A 19114-nucleotide genomic window follows, 5' to 3' on the forward strand; every position below is an offset into this window, starting at 1 on the left:
ACATAAGTGACAAGCAGATTTCTTGAAAGGATACACCAGTACAGACCACTTGAGAACTCTAATAAATTTTATACTGAGATATTCAGATATATAAAATATTGCAGAAGTATTCATCATCCATTTTCATTGATTTCAAAAAGGCACTTCCATCTCTTTACCTTTTAGACTATTTACAAGTACCAGACAGGGATGCTCTTTCTTCCTTTCTTTATTTTTACATTCCTCTACTTCTGCCTTAGGATGATAATGTGTAGATGTGGACATTAAAACCTATTAGTTATGGCAAATTGTGTTAATCTAATTGAAAATCCATTTAAAAATATTTCACATCACACCTCAACATTAAATGATTTTTGCAAAATTAATAAAAATGAACAGTTGTCATGCAAAGCAAAGAAGCAGCTGGGCATATGGTATATAGCAATCCTGTATCATTCGTAACACATATGTGAAAAATCCCCAACATAATTAGAAATAAAATTACATTCACCATTATGGAAGGAGTATATGCTTCAGCTCTCTCTTGGAAAATGTTGCATCTTATCCTACTTGAATGCATAGTCAAAATGCTATTTTATCTCAAAGGATAATATTTAACTAGATATATTCATACCCATCATTACTATATGTGTCTCCAGAATAGTGACAGGTCAATAATACAGTTCTTTTGGGTCAGGAAACAGAGTTGCTTACTAGCTGCAGTAACTAAGTCTTCAGTTAAACAGGGAGGTGCTGGCCTTCCTAGTCTCAGTTTTTCAGTGGCAACCTTGCTTATACAGCAAACCCTGGTAGTACTTACCTTATAAGCAAATACAGAGGCTAGGATCCAAGAAAGTGTTTTGGCAACGGCCATTTGTAGGTTTCATATGCCTCTATCCACTAAGTGGAAGGGCTGGTTTACCCTGATAACGATTTTCAAAGCCTTTAAATATTTTCAAAAAGCAATGGGCATAGCTGATCTACTGCTATGGCAGAAAGATAGGATGACAAGGATATTGCATTTTTGCATGTTATAGCCCAGAAGCCTAAAGCAAATAACCTAGCATGCATAGAGCAGTTATTTGGATTTGGCAAGACTGACTTCTGGAAATATTTACATTTGAACCATGTGATTTTTTTCTTCTCCTCCATATAACTGTCACTTTAATGGAAAAAAGTACCTCAGTTCTGGACATAGTGAAGTCTTTAGAACTATCTAAGATGAATTATTTCAGATGAAAGACCGGGTTCAAAAACTATATGAAATATGTGCTAAATGGATATTGAGGTTGATTAAAAAAAACAAGAGCAAGGGCAACTCATGCAACAGCTGCAAAGCATTATCAGCTGAAATTTTCCATAAGTGTTGGTTCTGTTCACAGTTAAGGCCTATATGGATGTTTTCATCAAGTCTAGCAAGTGAAGGGCTGCAGCTGGATATGCTCAGTTAAACAGTAGGCTGGACATTAATGCAAAGCCCTCTATTCCAACCACTGGCCTTTTCAAAGTGTTTGTGTGTTTCTGGTTCATACAACTAATGACAGTGGTTAGATTACACTATATCTATCCAGAAGATCTCAACTCCAAAGACTGAAGAATCTTATTCTATAGGTATGCAAGGCTGCTTAATTTCAAACAGCCTAAAGACCCAATGTAGTACTGAGTGCAGCGTGTCCATTAGGGCTTAGACACCGGGGAATATGACAGCAAGCAAGTTGAAAGTGAGTTTTTTTCAACAGGTTGGTAACTATACAGGCTATGTAGTGTTAAAACTTGCTTTTACATATATAATCTTATAAATATATTTTTTTCATGTTTTCTATATAGATATATATATATATATATATAAAAACTCAGGATCATCTATGCATAAAGTTAAACAAGATGAACTGCAACTTTAATTTTTTAAGTGATTTTTATCATGTGGTTTTTATTACACATTTTATTGGTCTATGATAAAAGAAAATGGTATTTAAAATGATCTAGAATGTTTTGTAACTGTTTTTAAGTCTGAGGAAGCATCCTGGGAGACGCGAAAGTGCTTACTTTTGTGAATTAAAGAAATATTTTTCAGTCATTTTAAGTGGTTTGCTTCGATTGTTGTGGAGTACCTACCATTTGTTGTTTTTGTTTCTCATACAGTACTTTGCTTGGAGGTACCTTACCCCTGCGGTGTATTCTTTTTATACATTTAAAACATGCCAAGCTCAATATAAGATGGTTTCTGTTGGGAATTCTGGGGCATCAATTGACCTATATAAGTAGTAGATGGCATGCTAGCTTTTGATTTTAGCCAACGTACTCTTATATAAATCATTTGAATGTGTTGTAGTTAGCTGCACTTAAGGAAGTAAATATCTGTGATTACACTCAAAAAACATAATTGCATCTGTATATTTATATTATGGTACATGATGCTGGGATTGTAACCAAATGTTGCATATCACTCAACTGATATATAATCCACAGGCATTTATGTTAACTAACAATGAACTCTAGTGTATCTCTCTTATCAAGCAACCGCATGATGTTATATTACTTAATACTCACCTTCTTAATAATGTACTTTTTAAAATCCTCTTTTTATTCCAAATACCTCTTACTTTATTTGTTATACTTTATTTGTTATAAAATTGTATATTACATCTTGTGCTATATTGGAGCTTTTCTCCCCGGGCCTCTACTGAAAATAGAAATTTATCCAGTTGGACTAGCCCGGTCAACAAATATAAAATAAATAAAAATAAAAAATAAATAAAATCCCAGTAAATAATCAGGTAATGCCATTAATCTAATTTTATTAATCGCAACATACATTTGCTACATATGCTGCGATCCTACTTAATCATGGGAATTACAATGACATTAATTAATTAATTAAATTAATTAATTAATTCATGCATTCATTCACATATATTCATTCCCTTTAATTCATTGCAGCCTAGTAATGCCTCCAGGTGTTTCTGCAGTTACATTCTACTAATACCTCTAAGCATCTAATATAGCTTGTTCATATTTGCTGTAATAATTTCAAAACTATACTACATACAAGCTCTGGAGGTGGGATTACACCAAGGATCAGTTCTGAGCCCTTTTTTATTTGCAATGGTGATGGACAGGTTGACAGATGACAGGAGTCCCCGTGGACTATGATGTTTGCAGATGACATTGTGATCTGTAGTGAGAGTGGGGAACAGGTGGAGGAGACCCTGGAGAGATGGAGATATGCTGTAGAGAGAAGAGAAATGAAGGTCAGCAGGACTAAGACAGAATAAATGTGTCTGAAAGAGAGGGAGGATAGAGGAATGGTGAGGATGCAGGGAGTAGAGGTGGCGAAGGTGGATGAGTTTAAGTACTTGGGATCAACAGTTCAGAGTAATGGTGAGTGTGGAAGAGAGGTGAAGAAGAGAGTACAGGCAGGATGGAGTGGGTGGAGAAGAGTGTCAGGAGTGATTTGTGACAGGCGAGTACCAGTAAGAGTGAAAGGGAAGGTCTTCAAGAGGGTAGTGAGACCAGCTATGCTATATGGGTTGGAGACAGTGGCATTGACAAAAAGGCAGGAGTCAGAGCTTGACGTGGCAGAGTTGAAGATGTTAAGATTTGCACTGGGAGTGATGAGGATGGACAGGATTAGGAATAAGTATATTAGAGGGTCAGCCCAGGTTGGAAGGTTTGGAGACAAAGCCAGAGAGGCAAGATTACATTGGTTTGGACATGTGCTGAGGAGGGATGCAGAGTATATTGGGAAAAAGATGCTAAGGATGACACTGCCAGGTAACAGGAAAAGAGGAAGGCCTAAGATAAGGTTTATGGATGTGGTAAGAGAGGACATGCAGGTGGTTGGTGTGACAGAGCAAGATGCAGAGGACAGGAAGAAATGGAAACAGTTGATCTGCTGTGGCGACCCATAACGGGAGCAGCCAAAAGAAGAAGAAGACGACATACAAGCTCTTGAAAGATTTCTTTTTAAAATGTATATGATGAACAACACAACTCCATTGATATTTGACATGGGTTACTTAAGAAATATTAATTGTTTATAAAGTATTTATTTATTTATTTATTTTGTCATAATGTTAATACGTTTCTAGTATCTCAACAATGAAGTAACACAGACAAAGCTGTTTAACCTCATATGAAATTTCATAGATGGATGAGCAAAATACTGCTGTCTGTATGTGTGTAGCTTGAATGGCTACTGAGATATTGTAAGTTGCTTTCAAAATATTAAACAATTAATATTTACTGTGCTTATAACGACTTAGAAAATCAAGTTTAAGATCTAGAAAAATAATGAACACTACCACTGTAAAAAAAAATATGCTGAACAGTTTGCAATCTACATTTCTTTAGCAACTCTTATGGCTCCAGAGATATGAACATTTATTTGAAATGTGAGGCCATAATTTGATTTTTGTCAAAAAGCTCAGGATGCAATAATTGGGAGTTAAGAGTACTAACTTCCAGACCTCCACTGAAGTGAATGAGTTAAATGCTCTTCTTATAAAATCACATGATTTGATTCTAAATACTGATTACAGGAGAAGACTAAATCTTGAAAATCACTTTTTTCCTTAAAACATTTTTTTGTGGGAATGCAAGCCCTCCCTGCACCCCCAACACACACAAACTTATATATACCAAATCCAAGATTGCCATACTTCAGAGAAAAGGGAATATTTATATGGCATCTCGGACTTAGTATATGTAAATAAGTTCTTCTAGTCATTCAATTTCCATATTTCAGGACTCCCTCAAGCAGGTCCTGACATTTCAATGGTTACCTTTGTTAAAGCATTATCATTTGATCTTTCTTCTATTTGGAAAAAGCATTAATAAAAAATGATTATTTAGACCTAGTGCAAAATACACTGATAATATTTAGCTTCATTAATATAGCAATTAATTAGATAAAACTCTTTTTATGACCTCATTTGTTAGAACATTTAAATTAATAAATGTAAAATAATGAGCTTATATAATGCATTGTTGGAGTTATTAATTAATGAATGTGTTTGTAATTCCCCTGATGTAGTGTCATAGCATTGAGACATACACTGGGATTAACAAAACAATTTGACAGTTTTGTGTGATTATTTCCTCTGTGCATCTGTTAGTGTTCAATCGCTCGACTATTGTTAATAGCGTGTTGTTATGTAGTGTTTACTTGTGATGCAAAAAACTGTGTATTAGCTTCAGCATGTACTTCTTTATAGGTGAGCTATGAGTGACAAATCCATTTATAATTAGTATATGATAGCAAGGATGTGATAACCTGTAAATGGCATGAAATTCCAACATCTTAAATATGTGCACAATACTTTCTTTTTAGACAGTCGCTAATAACGTGAAAAAACAAAATTGGTTGGAATGGAGGGAACTCTGTAAATACCCAACAACTTTTAGTACTGTGCAGTTACTCAAAGTGTAGGGATGAGAGAGCAAAGTGACACCTGACAGTCTTAAAAGTTAAGAAAGTGGTCTGTTTTAGTATAATTAAAAAATAAAACTATAAATTATAAAAATGTGTTATTAACATGTCAAGTGTAATCATGCTAATAATACCTTATTAGAAAATGGATTAAAAAAGGAAATGTTTGTCTCATCTCTAGCTTACTGAAGAGTTTTTGCCAAATCGTAATCCAGGATTACATTTCATAAATCTTACATCAGTGGAACTTGATTTACTAGAAATTAATTTTCAATGCAATGTGATGACATCAGCACTAGATGTTTTGCATCTCACTTCACTTACAGTCACCCATTTTCAAAAGATTTATGCAAGGAAATACCACAACCCATGATTGAATTTAAATCAAAACATTAGCAATAATATTAATATGCAAATCTGAAAGGCATTTCAAACCCCATTTAGTGCAGTATGCATGTTGTTGTTTGTCTTTCGGCTTTTTCTCGATTAGGGGTCGCCACTGCGGAACTCCGGTCCGCTAATGATTGGCAGTAGATTTTTACGAACGCCGAGGTGCCAGCTCGACGTCCAACCTTCAACAAAGGTACGCCCATTTACATATGTCTTTCGAATGCCCACCCAACCGCGGGGAGGACATGCAGACTCCACACAGAACACAGAAGACACTCCCCGCACTCCAGCCGAGAATCAAAAGGGATAACCTCTTACTGTGAGGCAACAATGCTACCGCTGCTGCAGTATGCATGTTAACACTTTATTTCACCTTATCAAAAGACAACACAAAACAAAAATAAGAAGTTGTGAATAAGAGAGGAGAATTTTAACAGGGCTGGGACCTTAGCGCATGTCTATGCTTCTTTTCATTGCCTGTCAGAAATTTTAATTAAACAAGTGATATATCATGGAACTGATGCAGTAAACGCGGTCTTCTCAGCAGAATGATTGCGCCCATGTGTTTGCTAGCACTGGTGCTATGTCCAACTAACACATAGGATAGCTAATCAGTTCTTTCAGCAGATCATTATCATCTGTGCCATTCCAGTAGCATAAGACAGAAAAGGAAGGAAGAGGAGATATACTGTTACCAAAGTATCATTTAGTCTGCAATTGCTGTAGCATGTGGAGTTTTGGAAGTAAGTCTTAAAATGGCACCATCCCGTGGGAAATGGGAAAGGTCAGAACTGTAGTCTTGAACAGCTCAATAAATTAATACCGTCACTGAAACAATGACTTCAAAGAAACTGAAAATATTCATTTTTTTCATTAAGAGTAGTAACATATTGGACTGTCAAAATAATTTTGTAAATAAAGAACAGGGAAAAATCTTACACGTCTTGAAGTGTGAAGATATTTGTAAGCTAACAACTGTTAGCAGTGTATATCCACTCATAAACGACGAATACAAAAGAAGTGTACTGCAACAATAAGATACAACATTGCCTCATGAGAGGAAAATTATGTAAAAACTTAGCCATTTTTCATTTTTTTCACTATATACCTGCAATGGTACTTCACTGCACTTGTCCCTGTAGTTAAAGATAAATGTAATTACAATTTATGGCTTACCCATTGAAATATAAGGATGCTCAGAAGAAAAATAAGACAGCCGCTGAAAGTCCTCATACTTCCTTGAATGCTGTAAAAGAAGAACAATTATTACAACAATATACTATACTGATAATTAGACACATTGGTCACTAAACCAAGTAGATAACCAGATATGTGAACTAAAATGCTCAGTTTATTGTTAGAGACTTGTTACATTTATAACTAGCCAGCATGGTAGCTTCTGACTGGAATAAACAATGAAAACAGAACTAATTATGCAATGAAGCACACACAGAAAAGTCCTACATGATCTACAAAAAGAACATGATTCACCTGCCCTCATAGCATACATAAGAGCGGAAAAACATGTAAAGCACATTGTGCACATACCTGAACTGATCATAGCACTTGTGTAACATAGACAATGTGCCTTTTCTGAGACATGCACCTAAAGGATCCACTGTGATTAACTGCATGCCATTTAATCAAGACATCATTAATCAAAACCAAAACATCTAAATCATCAACATATAATAAATACAGTTCAGTGACACTACAAATATCACACACTGTAAACAAATCTTTTCTAGTAGTCCAAGCCCACCTGCTCATACCAATGTCAGAACAACTCCCCGTGTGTGTGTGTGTGTGTGTGTGTGTGTGTGTGTGTGTGTGTGTGTGTGTTTGTATCTTTCTGTCAATATATTTATCTAATATATTATCAACTCCAACTTTACAAAATGGAAAAGTGGAAAATATAAATAAAACTCATATTTTGCTTTTTTTCTGCTGAGTCTTCCAAACCAAAAGTAAAAGCACAGCATTTATAAGACAACCATTTTCTGACATACCATAACATCAAGTATAGGAACCTTGCAATCATTCAGCAGCAATGTTTTAAGACTCAGTTGAAAGCCATGTAACAAACTCCAGGCTTCCAACACTTAGAATAGCATTGTAACCCTTTACCAGCATCTTTCATATTTAACAATATTTATATCTGATTCTTGCACTTGATTTAATATTCCCTTTTCTGGTTGTTATAGCCTTATATTTGCATCATTTATGTGTATTATATGCCCAAATAAGTATAGACACGTTCATGTATTGGGTAGGTTTTTCAAACTAGGAAATGCTGCTAATATTATGGATAGCACCCATGTCCTTCCTAGAAAGAGGGAATTGGTATTAACTACCATAGACCCTTACCTCTACAAACTTCACTCACCTAACCACCGACAATTGGTTCAACTCAGGATAAATATGGCTAGGCTTGTAAGGGCTCTAGAACAATTGGCCTAGTAAACTTCTATTAACCTATATAGGATAATGTATACATATGCTGCTTAGACATGATGTTATACTGGGGTGCCTAGGTTTTCTGTGTATTTCTAGCATGTTTAATAATTTGCCCCACACTGTTACTGAAATGTATATTTTATGAACATTTAAGTATATAGGCATATATCTTCACAGCAATAGTGATGCCCTGTTTGTGCATAAAATAAATATACATACTAGCAAATAACAACATGACTATATGCAGTAGACTAAAGCTAAGCATAAGATACATCCATAGAAAATGTCAGATGACAGCATGTTTATGCATAATGCAACGCCAGCAATTGCATACATTTTGTAATTCATTTCTGTGATTTCTGCCATATCACTCTACTTTTGATATCTCTAAATACTTTGAGCTATATCTGTTAGCAATTATAGGGTTTTTCTTTTTGAAAATGGGCAGGTGTAAAACTACCAAAATTTAAATTATTTTAATATACCCTGGAGATATTTTCTTTTAAGCCAGGTTAAACTAATCTTACTACTTTGATTCAATCTAATTACCAACATTATCTATAGTTTGCATGTTGGATAGTTTAGGTTTTTCATGATGAGAGGATTTCAACATGTACTTACATTTATTTCCAATAGTTTTGCAAAGAAGCATTAGTATAATCACACCATTCAGACTTTGTTGTCACCCTCTAGCATAATGCAGAGTTCTACTCTTATAACACCATAACTGATTACATTTCATTTCAGGATATTTAGAAATCCACCTGTCTCATAGTATATGCATCTGTTATTATTCCCTTTCATTTAATACTTGCCAAAGTATTATGTGTTTTTGTTTTTCTTTATATATTCCAACATTTGAATATGTAACAATGCAATAGCATCAAATGTTCAGACTTAGAAAACCATTTAAACAGAGTACAAAAATATTTATCGACTATCATGACGGTCATACAGACTGAAGAAAGAGACTATAATTAATAGCTAATCGCATTAACCATTTGATGAGCAGAGAACATCAAATAGCACAATACCTTAAAATGTCACATCAGCACAATGGATAGAAGAGTACTAGGTAATGTCATTGTGAACCTTTTTTTATTTTTGTCATCTGTTCCACAAGAAGAAAAAGAACTCCTTCACATGAATAATACATTTAGGTCAGAAATAAAATATGTATACCTATGTACTCACTAATAATGAAGCAAATAATCAGAATACTAGATGAACAGACAGAAAGCTTGAAGTACAAATAAGTAAACATAACCCCCTCTAAACATGCAGGTGACAAAAAATAATATTTAGATGATAAATAAGACATAAGAAGGAAAATAAGACGTAGAAAATAAGAAAATTAAAGTAAAAAAGAAAAAAAATTAAAGAGAAGAGAAGGAGAAAAATGTCAGAGGTAGTATTTGCTAGGTGATGACTCACCTGCAAGAAAGCTAGATCTGAGTATCCTTTAGACCTAAAATGCACTCATCAGCACACATGAACTAAGACCATATTCATAATCGTTTACAAATTTCTGTATAGCAAATATGATTTACAATTTGCCAACAGTCAGAATGCAGTGTATATTTAGATTTTGTTTCCTATTACTGCTCACAAAACACTTACTCATGCTAATTCTGGTGTTCCATTGACTTTAAAGTTTAAAAAATAGTCCTCCATTTTTCCGAAGACATTTGTCTATGTGAAGGTTAGCTATTATCTAGTTGTCTTGAGTTTATTTACTAGATCTGTCCCTATTGTACGGTACCCTTATTTTGTTAAGTTCACTGAATCCATCTAGTATCATTTTCTTAATTGGATCTTGATGATGGCTGAAGTTATAGACATTTCTGGAAGAACAATACATAGAAAAGATGAATAATATCCATGCAGTTTATGTAGTTATATTTAGGATGACTCACACAATGACAAATGCAAAAAAAAACATAGGTTTACTGGTAACATTATGGCGTAATGGCTTGCTGAATAGAAATCTTATAGATTGAATTTGTATAAGGTATATGAGAGAGGTTATTGAGTTTCGTACATTGTTAATTGTTGTTTTCTGGTGTTGTAACATACTTAAAGAGGAAATTGTAATTCTCACTGGCTTCAGATTCCAATCATAGTTTATTGGCTATCTTTGTAGATGTTGTAGTCCTTTTTTTTAATTCTTAGTCACATTCCTTATATTGTGTTTGTTTTAGGGAGTCTTTATCTCTGTTGTATACTCTAATAAAACTTATTTGCTTTTAGTATATATTTTATTTACATTTGTGGAGTCTCAGGGTGGTTTGATTTCAAATTACCAGTGTATTTGTATCTGTTTTGGGCAGTCAAGTCTCATGCACTTAAGCATTTCTTTATGTATTTACCAATGAAATCATGTTTGAATTTTCAAGATGGTTGATAATGTGAAATCATATTATCCTATTGACTGAAGCTATGGCATATGCCTCAATGACATTTGCAGCATCAATGTTGTTTGCATTCATTTATGTAGTCACTTGCCCCTGTGCTTTTATTTTTTTTGCATTTTTTTCTTTTCTCACATTTCTGTACTACAAGGTCCAGTAATCAAGTGGTTCATTTTCTGAATTACTCAGGCCTTTTCCTGAAAGTTGATAATGACTCATTGTTACACTATAAGTGTACCTGGAATATATAAGAAATGTCTGCTGAATGGGTTATCTGAAGCAATTATTACTTTTATCTGAACATGTATCACTTTGCATTAGTCAAATCTAAGTAATTATCACATTTGTAGTGTCTTTACACTATGTGCAGTAATAGTGTAACACTGAGTCATTATCACCAGTCAGGAACAAACGTGGCCGACTGCCAGTGTTAGGCGGATTACTAATGGTCATTATCACATTGATAGATGTGCAAGCCAAACATTGATTTGTATCATAGGTTCATAGGTGTTTATTAGGCTAATGACCACAAGGGCCTTTTTAAGCCTAGCCATGGGTCCCAAATCTCTGACGATTTATAGTATCCTTGATAAATGTAAGCAGGGGCTTAGGAGATGAAACATTTACAAGTAGGGGCCTGGGAGATGAACTATTTACAGTCTGCCTGTGTCCATTAGAAGCATAGGTGACAAATCAGGGATAAATTTCCTGTTCCCCATCCAACTGTCTAAGTTACACTTGAGTTGGGTTAGGGAGGAACTCTGCTTCACATGGCTTGGGAGATAGTTTCAGAGCTGGAGTAGTCTCTGGGCTATATACCTGTCTCTCCAGCAGGTCCTATTTATATCACAGACAAGGCTTAAATCTTTAGAATGTGTAATTCTGTTGCTCTTTGTTTTGTGGATATGCAGGAGGTCCATTTGAGTGGGGTCTGACAATGCCCTGTATGCCAGGCATAGATCTCCTCTCAACAGCCTATAGGAGGCAAAATACAGGCATAGGGCCTTGAGGTGGTCTGCAGAGGACATGTTACCTATTCCCTGTATTCTTTTAGTGAGGAACCTCTGTGGACATTCCAGTTGTTGGATATGCTTGGTTAGGTACATGCCAAAGGGGGGCATTGTACTCAATGATAGGTCTGATGAATGACGAATGCAGTGGAACAATAACTTCCTTGGACCTAAATGCCACACCTTTGTTTATAGGTTGTGCAACATAGAATCATTTCCTCACTACTTTAGACATGTGATGGTCAAAGGCTAGATTGCTGTCTATGTGTGTCCCTAAGTCCCTGACTACTGAGTCAGCTCTAAGGGGTGTGTGGTCAACATGATAGTTACCAGGGGGGCTTTCTAAACATACTGGAAAATATTAAGATACAACAAAACACCCTAATACTGGGTGATGTCAACTACCCTGCCATTAACTGGGAAAACTAATTGGGTACCAACTCCTTTTCCCAATGGTTCTTGGACTTCATAAATTCCAATGCCCTGGATCAACTAATCTATTGCCCCACCAGGGGCTCCAATATCCTAGACCTGGTCATTACCAACATGGGAGATAGATGCTTCACACCAGTGATCACCCCTCTTATTGGTCAGGTCTGACCATAAGCAAATCACCCTTGACATCCACATCCCACCCCCACCTCCCCCAGTAAGGAAACCTCCTTAAAAAACTTCTTCAAAGCCAACTTCATGCTACTGAAGTCAGAAGTGACAAACATCATGACACCCATGCAGACGGGATCTGAAAGTTCGACTGCAGAATACTACACTAAGGCACTGTATGAGCACATCCACTCATGCATGAATCGTGCCATCCCAAATAGAACCAAGATGCTCTTCTCCAAAAAAAGGAAGCCAATCTGGTGGTCCCCTGCTATAAACAAACTATACAACAGAAGGAAGAAACTGTTGCAGAAAAGAGGAAAATCCCAGGATGCAAAAAACTCCCTCACCAGCCTCAGTAAGAAGCAGAGATCCCTCATAAAATCCTCAAAAGCTAGTTACGAAAATAAAATTGCCAAAGATTCCAAAGACAACCACAAGGCATTCTATAGCTATGTCAAGAATCTAAATGGCAATGCTCAGATCTGCTCTGAGCTACAACAGAATGACATTAAATATACTGATCCCAAGGATATTGCCAATATCCTGGCAGATCGATTTAGTGCCAACTTCACCCCCCTCTCACCCCCTAAAGGGCCCATCTCAATACCAAAAGATTGCCATATTCCGGTAATCATGGCCACACAGGTAGAAACCGCACTCTCCAAAGTTAAGAATACAGCATCCATGGGACCGGATGACATCCCAGGCTGCGTACTACATGAACTATAAAATGAACTGGCACCTCACCTAAGTGTCATGTTTAATCATAGCCTCACCTCAGGCTTTGTGCCCACTGAGTGGTGCACAGCTACAGTTATCCCACTCCACAAGGGGGGATCTGCCTTGGATCCCAGGAACTACCGTCCCATCAGTCTGACAAACCTGATCTGCAAGGGCATGGAACGCATTATCATGGAACTTATAAACAAAGTCATTGGCAACCTTCAAACACTGGACCCCACCCAGTTTGGGTTGTGAAGGGCCGATCTTGTCTCCTGAATCTGATTGACTTCTTCAAATCAGTCCCCAGAGCTGTGGACGAGGGTAAGGCAGTCCACACAGCCTATCTGGACTTCGCCAAGGCCTTCAACACCATTCCCCACTCTGGAATCATAGATAAACTTACTAAGCTGGGCATAAATCCCTACATCACTCGATGGGTTGCCAACTGGCTTACTGACAGAACCCAGACTGTAAAAGTAGCCAACTCCAAATCCAGCTCCAGACAAGTGGAGTACCTCAGGGTTCAGTCCTGGAACCACTCTTGCTTGGCATCTACTTCTCTGAAGTACAGGCCAACACTAAGGGACTCTGGCTAACAAAGTTTGCAGATGACTGCAAACTGGGAGCCATTATTGAATCCCCAAATGATGTGGATATTCTACAAAAGGGCCTTACAGAAACAGATGCCTGGTGCCAGAGCCATGAGCTCAAGCTTAATGCCAAGAAATGTATAGTTATCCCCTTTGGAAAAAAACATGTACCCATGAATTACCACATAGGTGGCAGTACACTAAACATCGAAAGTGTGATGAGAGACTTAGGGACACAGGTGGTCAGTGGTCATACTTTCGATAACCACATCGCCACAACAGTCAGGAAATCCTTCTATGTGGCACACCTCATCATTAAGGACTTTTCATCCAGAAAAAAGGAGGTCATTGTCCCACTGTACTCATCCCTCATTAGACCCATTATAGAGTATAATGCCCCATTTGGTATGTACCTCACAAGACATCTCCAACAGCTGGAAAGGCCATATAAATACCTCACTGAAAGAATCACAGGCCTAAAGCAGATGCCATATGCTGACCGTCTAAAAAAACTCCAGCTATACTCTGTGGCATATTGTCTACTCAGAGGCAATCTCTGCTTAACATACAAGGCCATGTCAAACCCTGAGCTGTTAGACATGCTCCACTTAAAAAAAATCCCAATCCCTCAGAGCCACATGCTCCAGGGATCTAAACCTTGTCATCACAATGAACAAAACATGCTGGAGGGTTAGGTTCCTGACCCAGAGACTCCCCATACTCTGGAATAGACTGCCCATACATGTCAAGCAGAGTGCCTCCTTGGCCCTCTTCAAAAGGAACCTTGATGATTGGATGGGAGATAGAAAATTCACCCTGTGGATCATGTCAGTCACCCTGCTAGACAGGGGTCCAGAGAAGTAAATATTGTGGGAAGAAATATCCAGAGAATTGTTATGGCTAGGCTTGTATAGGCCCTAGGACCAATAGCCTAGTACCAATCTATGAACCTATGACTTCCCAAAGGATACTATTATGTATTTCTTGGCATTTAGTTTTAGTACATGGCTTGACACCAGTTGTATGTCTGTGTCAGCCCTTCCTGGGGAACCTTTGTGTTGGTGTGGGATTCAATGACAGTTCCTAATTTACAGTCACCTGCAAATTTAATCAGCCAGAGGCCACTGACATTGGGTTTGAGTTCAGATAAGTAAATGCCAAAAAGGAGCAGCCCCAGGTCTGATTCCTAAGGGACTACACTTGTGACTGGCCTCTTTGTAGAGGTGGACTCCTCAACTCTAACTTTCTGGGTCCTGTCTGTAAGCCTGTTGGTTATCCACTGGGTGGCATAAGGGTTTGTACCTAACCTACTGAGTTTGTCAACAATGCCTGAATAGGGTATTGTGTCAAATGCCTTGGCTAGGTCAAGGTAAGCAGTGTGAACCATTTTGCCCTCATCCATTGCTTTGATGACCTTTTCAAAGAAGTCCACCAGGTTGAGTAGGCATGACCTGCCCTTGACAAAACCAAATTGGGTTGAGCCCAGTGTCTGGAGGTTTACTATATCATTATTGTCATTGTGTGGAATTTAAGACTTGTATAATAAAATCCTGCATCAGGTACATGTTGTTGAGCTGACAACATTGCATTATTGAAGTTAGGAACTTGATATGATTTAGCTTTCTTTGGGCTATCAGTATAGTCCATATCTTGTTTTCATTAAATTTTGAAATAACTGGAAGGGAACATGGCAAGGTGATGAGTAATCTGTCTTAGTGATTGGCTTGTACTAGTCTACAGACTGATAGCCTGCTCCTTAATTATGTGAATTACTGCCAGAAAACATCTGACCTTTCAGTAGATTCACTAAATAATGTTCTGCAGTGCTACTTTCAAACTGCCCCTGTGCAAGTATGTAACCCTATGTTATTTTACACTACTGTGTTTTTCAGCTATAAGTTCAAGTCGAAGAAAGTTTCTTGACATCATTAAACAAAGATACCATTTGTTCGGGAAAAAAACAAGCAAGATCTACTTGTTGGAAGAGGAAACAGACTCTGATGGTAGTACCACTGATTCAGACATGGATGTGGACTTCCTACCATGATATAATGCAAACCAGAATGAAGAAGAAGACTAAGGCACAGACAATGATATTCCTCTTTCATGTCTCCTTGAGAAGGCCATTGCCACTGATAAGGATGATGTCCCTATCCCAGCAGTTCCAGAAAGACCACTGTGATGTGCTCCAGCAGACTGGACACATGATGGTGAAACTGACTGCAATAGCAAGGATGAGGTACCACTTGCACTGCTAGATCTGATTTTTGACACAGAGGATGAATTTGTTCAAGAATGGGCATATGACTGACAAACCTGTGAAGTATTCCATAGCCCATGTCAGTTCAAGTGCTAGGATGACAATATGCAGAGCAGTGCTGAGTATGTGGTATAGGATCAAGAAAACATACTAGCTCTGAGTCAGAGTAGCTCTTTGTCAAGTTGAGATGTGATGGTGCCTCAGTAAGGAAAGTCTGCCAGTATTTCACTGATGAGTACATGCAATACAGCTGGTACTGCCAATGGTCATAGAACACCATCTGTGAATCATGCAGGACACCCCATTCTGATGTGTGTCAGGCTCCCACTAAGGCACACTGAGCATGCCCACCATGTAAGGCACCATGTGAGGAAAACGCCTCACAATGGTACACATTCATGACTTTGTGGGTCCAGTAGACCTTGTAACTAACTTGGGCATAGATAGCACAGAGATGGACTTCATGAATTTGATGTTCCCAGAGAAGCTGTACTCCCTTATTGCCAATTAAACTAATTGCTATGCTGCAAAGAGTTAGGCTGCAGCAGGCAAGGTCAATAAGTGGTAAAGTCCTGTATGTCCTAGAGACATACACACTTTTTTGCATGTTAGAATACACATCTGTTGCACACATTCCAGAATACAGGCAGTAGTGGGAAAACACTATGTATATGATTGCTTCCTAATACCTGAGTACATGACCCAAAAGTGGTTTGAAAAGGTTCAGCGATATTTTCACTGCAGCAACTACTTAGGTTTCCCTCAGGGCTCTGCCATCCATGACACGCTACACCATTTACAGCTTATACTGGATGCTGTACGTCATGCATGCAGGATACAGAAAAATGTGCATTATGAGGTGTCAGTAGATGAAGCCATGGTTGGCGTCCATGGAATTTGACATTTAGGCATTTTATGCCTTGTAAGCCAGAGAGGTACAGAATTAAGGTATGGATGTTGGTGGACTCTCACAATGGATAAGTGTGAATTCCAGGTGTACAATGCAAAGGCAGAGCAGAATACTGAAGCTGTAGATTTAACCAGGAGATTGATTGGCAAGAAATATCACATTTACTTTGATAACTTCTTTAGCTCTGTCCCGCTGGCACTACAATTGCTACAAATGGTTGTACTGCTGTGGAAACATTCCTCTAACATTCAACAGACTGACCATTGGTAAAGCTCCTGGAGGGTAATACAAGCAGTTGCATGGTAGCCCAATGTTGGCTACTGAATTGAAGGATAGCAACCCAATATTTCTGCTATCAGCTAATAGAAATCTGACCTTGTGAGTCTCTAGCAAATGCAGGAGAAAGCATGATGTAACAAGGGCATTGTGCCATGTCCACCAGTTGTAAACATGTACAACAGTTACATATATGCAGTGGACCAAACTGATCAGATCAGGACACAGTACCCAACCTCCAGAGAAGCCCGCAAATGGTGGTTGTACATGTTCTGGTTCTTTTGGGATGTGGCCATAGTGAATGCTTTTATTATGTTCTGTGAAAGTAACAGCCACTGGAAGTGTCATGCACTGGATGCATTATTCTCGCAACATAGTTATAGTTTTGAAGGAACCTAGGGCTGCACCTCATTGCCAGTTTCAAGAAGAGGATGAGATGCACTGAGATTACTGGTTGAGAGCCTGTGAGATGATATGAGCCTGATTACACTTCCCAGTGAAATAGCAGAAGTCAGGATGCTGAAACTGTGCCAGCAAGGGTAAATATGCCGAACCTTCATGGGAATGTTTTATCTGCAAGATCAACCTATGTGTTGAATGCTTTGGTGAGTACTATGGCTACAGAGGTCTGATGGATTGCTGAAAGCAGAAAATGTATTGTATACTGAATAAGATAGAAACACAGTTATGTAGTCATACTTAAACACCATGCAGCTTAGGATCATCCAGGATGGCAGTAGGGTACTTGGAAACTGCTTCGCTCAGTCCAACTGTGCTGCAGTCCTTGATATGCATGATGTCATTAGGTTGCTACAACCTTCTTTCCATTCCAGAAAGGACACATGCAAACAAAAAAGTAGAGGTAAGGCAGACTACTGAAACTGAAGGAAGTTGTGAGACACTACCAGTCTAGGTAGTCTGAGGTATTTCAGGTGTCTTTCAGTGTAACTGAAGCCCTGTGACTGTCCTGGGTAAATCAGTGGAGTGGTGTCCTCACCCTACTTTCTTCTGATTACATATACCCTTTCTGTACCCTCCTTTCACTCTCCCTTCAGGCAAAGTATTTTGGCCAGGGCAAAAATGTTTCTCTTTACAGTGATCCGTACCTATTGTCATTCTGATAGACTGTGACAGTCAGTGTTTTACTGGTTGGTAGTACCTCTACATCATTACAAATAATGAACCTTATCATATTCAAAGGACTAAATACACTGTGGATAGGAGTGAAGATTCTAACTTTCCAAAAGAAAGAGCCGTGAACAAAAATGTTGATTATGTCTATCCAAAACCTTTATGAGAAAGAAGTGCAGGTATAAAGTGACCATAAACTGTTACAAATTATATTCAAAAACCTATAGCATAAGACAGCACCCTGGTTGCAGAGAATATTGTTAATGTTTAGACAAGTATGACTTGAGAGTAAGTTATAAATTTATAAAGCAGGACATTAAATGCATACAGTAGACACTGTTGAGTTATCCATAATTACAAAGGCAAAAAAAAGATCTGCTTATAGATGAACTGGGAGTTAACTGGATCATGCTACAATTTACCATAGGCTTACAATCAAAATTGTGAAGGCTCGAGTGTGAAAGTTGTGTGGGTGAAAGGCAGTTTTCAAAGTTGCACAATGCCTAACTGGATTAATACAACTTCGTAATAACTAATGTAAAGCTTGATTCATTATTATGTGCATTGTGAACAGAGATCGCGGTACAGTGAGTCAGGGAACTTCCCTCATTCCTCATTGTAGTGCAATCTCAGAGTTGGTATATATAATTTGCAGCAGGTGTGGGGGGCACAGGGGCACTTGCCCCCCTGCTAAAACGTAAAAGGACATACGGACTTTTGATACCGGAAAACTGGTATGTTGAATGTCATGTTCATGACGTTCGACATATAGGCCAGAATTTGTTTTCAGTTTCAGGATTTTCATTCATTGTTTAGATGTCAAAAAATGTTGTCTTTGAGATTATGATAGTAAACCTTTACTATAACAGAAAACAAGTATAGAGTTTCAGAAATGAGCTAAGTTAAGACATAGAAATATTAATACTCGAAGAAGTTATTA

General features: G+C 37.8%; 1 protein-coding gene across 1 annotated transcript in view; it reads right to left on the reverse strand.

Annotated features, from left to right (window-relative positions):
- The window catches only part of CDH17 (cadherin 17), a 776088-nt gene that overhangs the window by 687896 nt on the left and 69078 nt on the right, over positions 1-19114 (reverse strand). The window contains exon 3 of the mRNA XM_044067353.1: positions 6977-7046. Within this exon, the coding sequence (XP_043923288.1) occupies positions 6977-7033 (57 nt within the window). The 5' untranslated portion in view covers positions 7034-7046. The remainder of the gene's footprint in view (positions 1-6976; positions 7047-19114) is intronic.

This window comes from Protopterus annectens, chromosome 3.part1 (assembly GCF_019279795.1).
Source record: "Protopterus annectens isolate FY-2018-M chromosome 3.part1, PAN1.0, whole genome shotgun sequence".
Classification (NCBI taxonomy): Eukaryota; Metazoa; Chordata; order Ceratodontiformes; family Protopteridae; genus Protopterus; species Protopterus annectens.